This window comes from Buceros rhinoceros, unplaced genomic scaffold (genome assembly GCF_000710305.1).
Source record: "Buceros rhinoceros silvestris isolate BGI_N320 unplaced genomic scaffold, ASM71030v1 scaffold23464, whole genome shotgun sequence".
Taxonomy (NCBI): Eukaryota; Metazoa; Chordata; class Aves; order Bucerotiformes; family Bucerotidae; genus Buceros; species Buceros rhinoceros.
The window spans coordinates 13,666-17,162 of record NW_010410337.1 but is presented as its reverse complement, the minus strand read 5'-3'; the positions used below and the strand labels follow the sequence as shown (position 1 = coordinate 17,162).

The 3,497-nt window shown below is 57.6% G+C and overlaps 1 protein-coding gene across 1 annotated transcript in view; it reads right to left on the bottom strand.

Moving 5' to 3' along the window:
* Positions 1-3,497, bottom strand: part of LOC104492977 (septin-11) — an 11,168-nt gene that overhangs the window by 7,438 nt on the left and 233 nt on the right. The window contains exons 2-4 of the mRNA XM_010135589.1: positions 2,701-2,813; positions 1,401-1,596; positions 595-781 (exon numbers count right to left, since the gene is read on the bottom strand). Coding sequence (XP_010133891.1) covers positions 595-781; positions 1,401-1,567 — 354 coding nt within the window. The 5' untranslated portion in view covers positions 1,568-1,596; positions 2,701-2,813. The remainder of the gene's footprint in view (positions 1-594; positions 782-1,400; positions 1,597-2,700; positions 2,814-3,497) is intronic.

The window sequence follows — 3,497 nt, the reverse complement described above, 5'->3', positions numbered from 1 at the left end:
CCCCCCCCCCAGCCGATAGTGTCCTCCAGGAAATTCAGCACTTAGCGGCTGCGGCAGGAGGAACCGAGCAGCCGAAGGTGCAAGTGGCCCGATCTGAACTGCTTCATCACGATGTGAAGGAGCACAGGGAAAGCTCAGCTGAACTGCTCAGGTTTTACATCTGAACCCTGGTTATTGTCCCCGAGAAGAAAGGAGGCGAAATCTTCCTGCAAGTACCTAGTAAACCACCGTGGTTTAAACCAAGCTCGGTTCCCACTCTGGCCAGTTGGGGGAAACCGAAAAAGCACACGGGGAGAAACCTATTCACTGAGGTTCTTGCCCTTTATCAGCTCGTGGTTAGGAAACGCCACCACGTTTGCCACAGAAGATCGAATCGTTGTTTGTGTCTAGCCGGGTGCAGGCACAGCGTGCCGACGCAGCCCTGCGGTCTGCCCTTCATCGATTAGCAAGGTGACCTGAAGCTCCTCACCTCACACACACCTACAAACACCAAATTGCCCCGCGGGACGCAGTGAAGCCACGCCTCCGAGTGCTGGACCCGGCAAAGCTCGACCTCAACCTCTCCTTTTCACCGGTGACCGGAGCAGCGAGTACCTTACTGTCGAGCTTTTTCATGGTGACCAAGTCCAGGGACTTGAGCGAGTGTCCTGTTGGGGCGATGAAGTAGAGGCAGGCGTGAATTCTGGTGTCGTGGTAGTTGAACAGGGACCGTTTGATCTTCAGCTCCTCTTGCAAGTAGGCTTCGAACTGCGCGTCGATGTACTCTACGATGGGCTTGTAGCTGTGGAGAGAGAACAGGGGACGGAGGAAACCAGGCTGCTCACTGCTGGCACAACACACGGGAAGCTGCGTGGGGGCTCTGTACCCCAGGACCCTCCCCACCCAACCTGCAGCCCCTCCTCATTTCCACCCGGCGCACAGGAAGAGGAGCAAGCGGCAGAGACCCTGGACTTCAGGTGTGTGGAAACGGCACGAGGTACTGCCCTGGTGATGCCACCGAGGACCATCCGACACAGGAAAATTTAAACACGGAACCGCCACCTGCTCCAGCCCGCCCCGAAGGGAGCTCTCTCTCCAAGGGGGCACCGAGAACGAGGCACCAAGGGGACGCTGTCCCCGTCTTCGGCGCCGGACTCACTGCAGCGCTAACGCTCTCCCTCAAAAGGGGGTTGAGGAGGGAACCGTCAGGAGTTTCCAGCTCCTCCAGAAACGCCCTTCTGACAGGCACCAGCAAGAGCCCGGTCCGGCCCCTCCGCTCCCCACGCCAGAAGCGTTACCGAAACAAAGCACACTGAAATCCTCCTGAAAATCCCCCTTTTCCCACGGAACAGAAGCAGAACCCTGCTGACCCCAGGGCAGGTCAGCGCAAGGATTCCTCCTTCTGGCAGAAACAAGTTTACCTGTCGTCTTTGTTAATCTGATCGCCAAAGCCGACCGTGTCGACGATGGTCAGCTTGAGGCGGACGTTGCTCTCCTGGAGCTCGTAACTCCTGGCTTTCAACCTCACGCCGGGCTCATTGTGCGTCGCGGGTTCCCCTTCAAACTTGGTGTTGAACAGGGTGTCCATCAAGGTCGACTTGCCGATGCCGGTTTCGCCTGAGCAGACAAAGGCAAGGTGAGCACGGGCCAACGGTTTTTCCTCGCCTCACTCCCAGGTTCCCTTCCTTACTCAAGAGGGTGACAAAAAAACGACGGTGTAACTTAGACCACCAAAATTTGAGACAAAGAGAGATATAGAAAGTTTTGGAAAAAAACACCTAAAGCAGCACACGGCTTAAATACCAACTTTTAAAACTATTAGAGGTTCTCTAATCCCCAGGGCAATTAGTACCGCGGATGAAAGCATTAGCCTAAATCCCATTTTTGAGTCAAAAGCGTTTGCTTGGCAGTTACGCTCTCCAGCTTCTCCTGCTGGAGGTAACGCCCTGAACTGCTCCAGCCGAAGAGGTGCTGCTCTGCCAAACCCCGAGTCAAACCCACCCTTCTGGCCCACTTAGAGAACCACTTTCGGGGGGCTTCCACCAACGGGTCAAAGCTGCTTTGGCACTCAGCTGCCCAGGGCTGAGCGACGGCGTTCTGACCGCGTGGCATCCATCGAGTACCAAGAGAGCAGCTATCTCCGTGGCCACGGGGAGAAGCTGCCGCCGCGCACTTCACCCTCTGAACAATCTGGGAACGGTGACACCACAACTGGCAGCGCCCAGACTCAACCCCGCAGAGAACAGGGGACAGGCTTTGTTCTCCCGGAGATAAACACTGGATCGTTTTCTGCTGGAGAAACGAAGAACAGCGCGAGACCGGCAAAGCCCGGAGGGGGCAGAGTGCCTGCTAGAGAGAAACGGCCTCCGCGCCCAGCCCCGGGAAAGGCGGGCTGAAGTTAACTTTCCTCTGAAAACACATTTAGTGCCCAAGTCCGCTCTGTTTCCTTACGGGCAGCCCTTGGGCTCAGCAGAACCCGGGGATGCTCAAAAGCGTGATTTTAACAGCTAGAAACGTCCACGTCTTCACTCAGGAGACAGGGCGGAGAAGAGGGAAAGAAGGAAACTAGATTTTACCCTGGAGCAGCTCTGGGAGGAAACCATCACCTCCCTGCCCCTGTGGTGCCCCTGTCTGACGGGCAGGAGGGAGAAGGTGCTAACTGGGGGATACACGGGCAGCCCTTGGCGGGAGCTGACCGCCCGGCACGGTGGCACGACTCACCCACGCACAGGATGTTGAAGCAGAAGCCCTGCGACGTGGACTTGTTGACCAGCTGATCAGGGAGGCTGTCGAAGCCCACGTGGCCGGAGAGGGACAGGTTCCGAAGGTCATCGCTCTGTGGGAGCCAGAAGAACGGCATTTCAGAGGGCTGCGACAGAGCCAAGCTCCCGGGAGGAAGCAGGGCACCGTTCCAGGCGTTTCCTGCCGGACAAAGCCCACCGTGCTGCCCCTCCAGCCCTTCCGCAGGGGAAAAAAGCCGGAGCAGCAGCCCAGAGCAGCGCATCACCCTCCCGAACCGCGCCGCTCCTCCTCCCGGCTGCCTGATCACACCAAACACCTCCGGCACCTTTTGTGGAGGGTGGTGGGGCAGCACAGACCTTGCGGAGGGGAGGTTTGGAGCAACTCCAAGGTTATATTTAGGACTCTTCCACAACAGTCGTTCAGAGCGGCTTGGAAAAAGCAGCCAGCCCAGTCCCCTCTTCCCTGGCCAATGGCAGCTACGCCAACATCCCGAGCACCGATAAAACAAGAGAAAACAAATTTAAACAAAGGAAAGCACCGACTCAGCAGACCTCGAGCCGCTCTCTTGTTTTGTCACCAGTGTTCCTCCTCCAAAAGTTCGTTGTCCCTAAGGAAGAAACTAACCCTTGCCCAAACCCAAACACTTCCACCGAGGCCAGGCCGCTGAGCTGACTACCGCCCGTGGGCAGCTCCAGCCTGGTGTAAAGATGCTGCAAGCGCCGCTTCGCTTCCACACAAGCGGCGGGGGTTGCAGCAGGACCGGGCGACGGGAACCC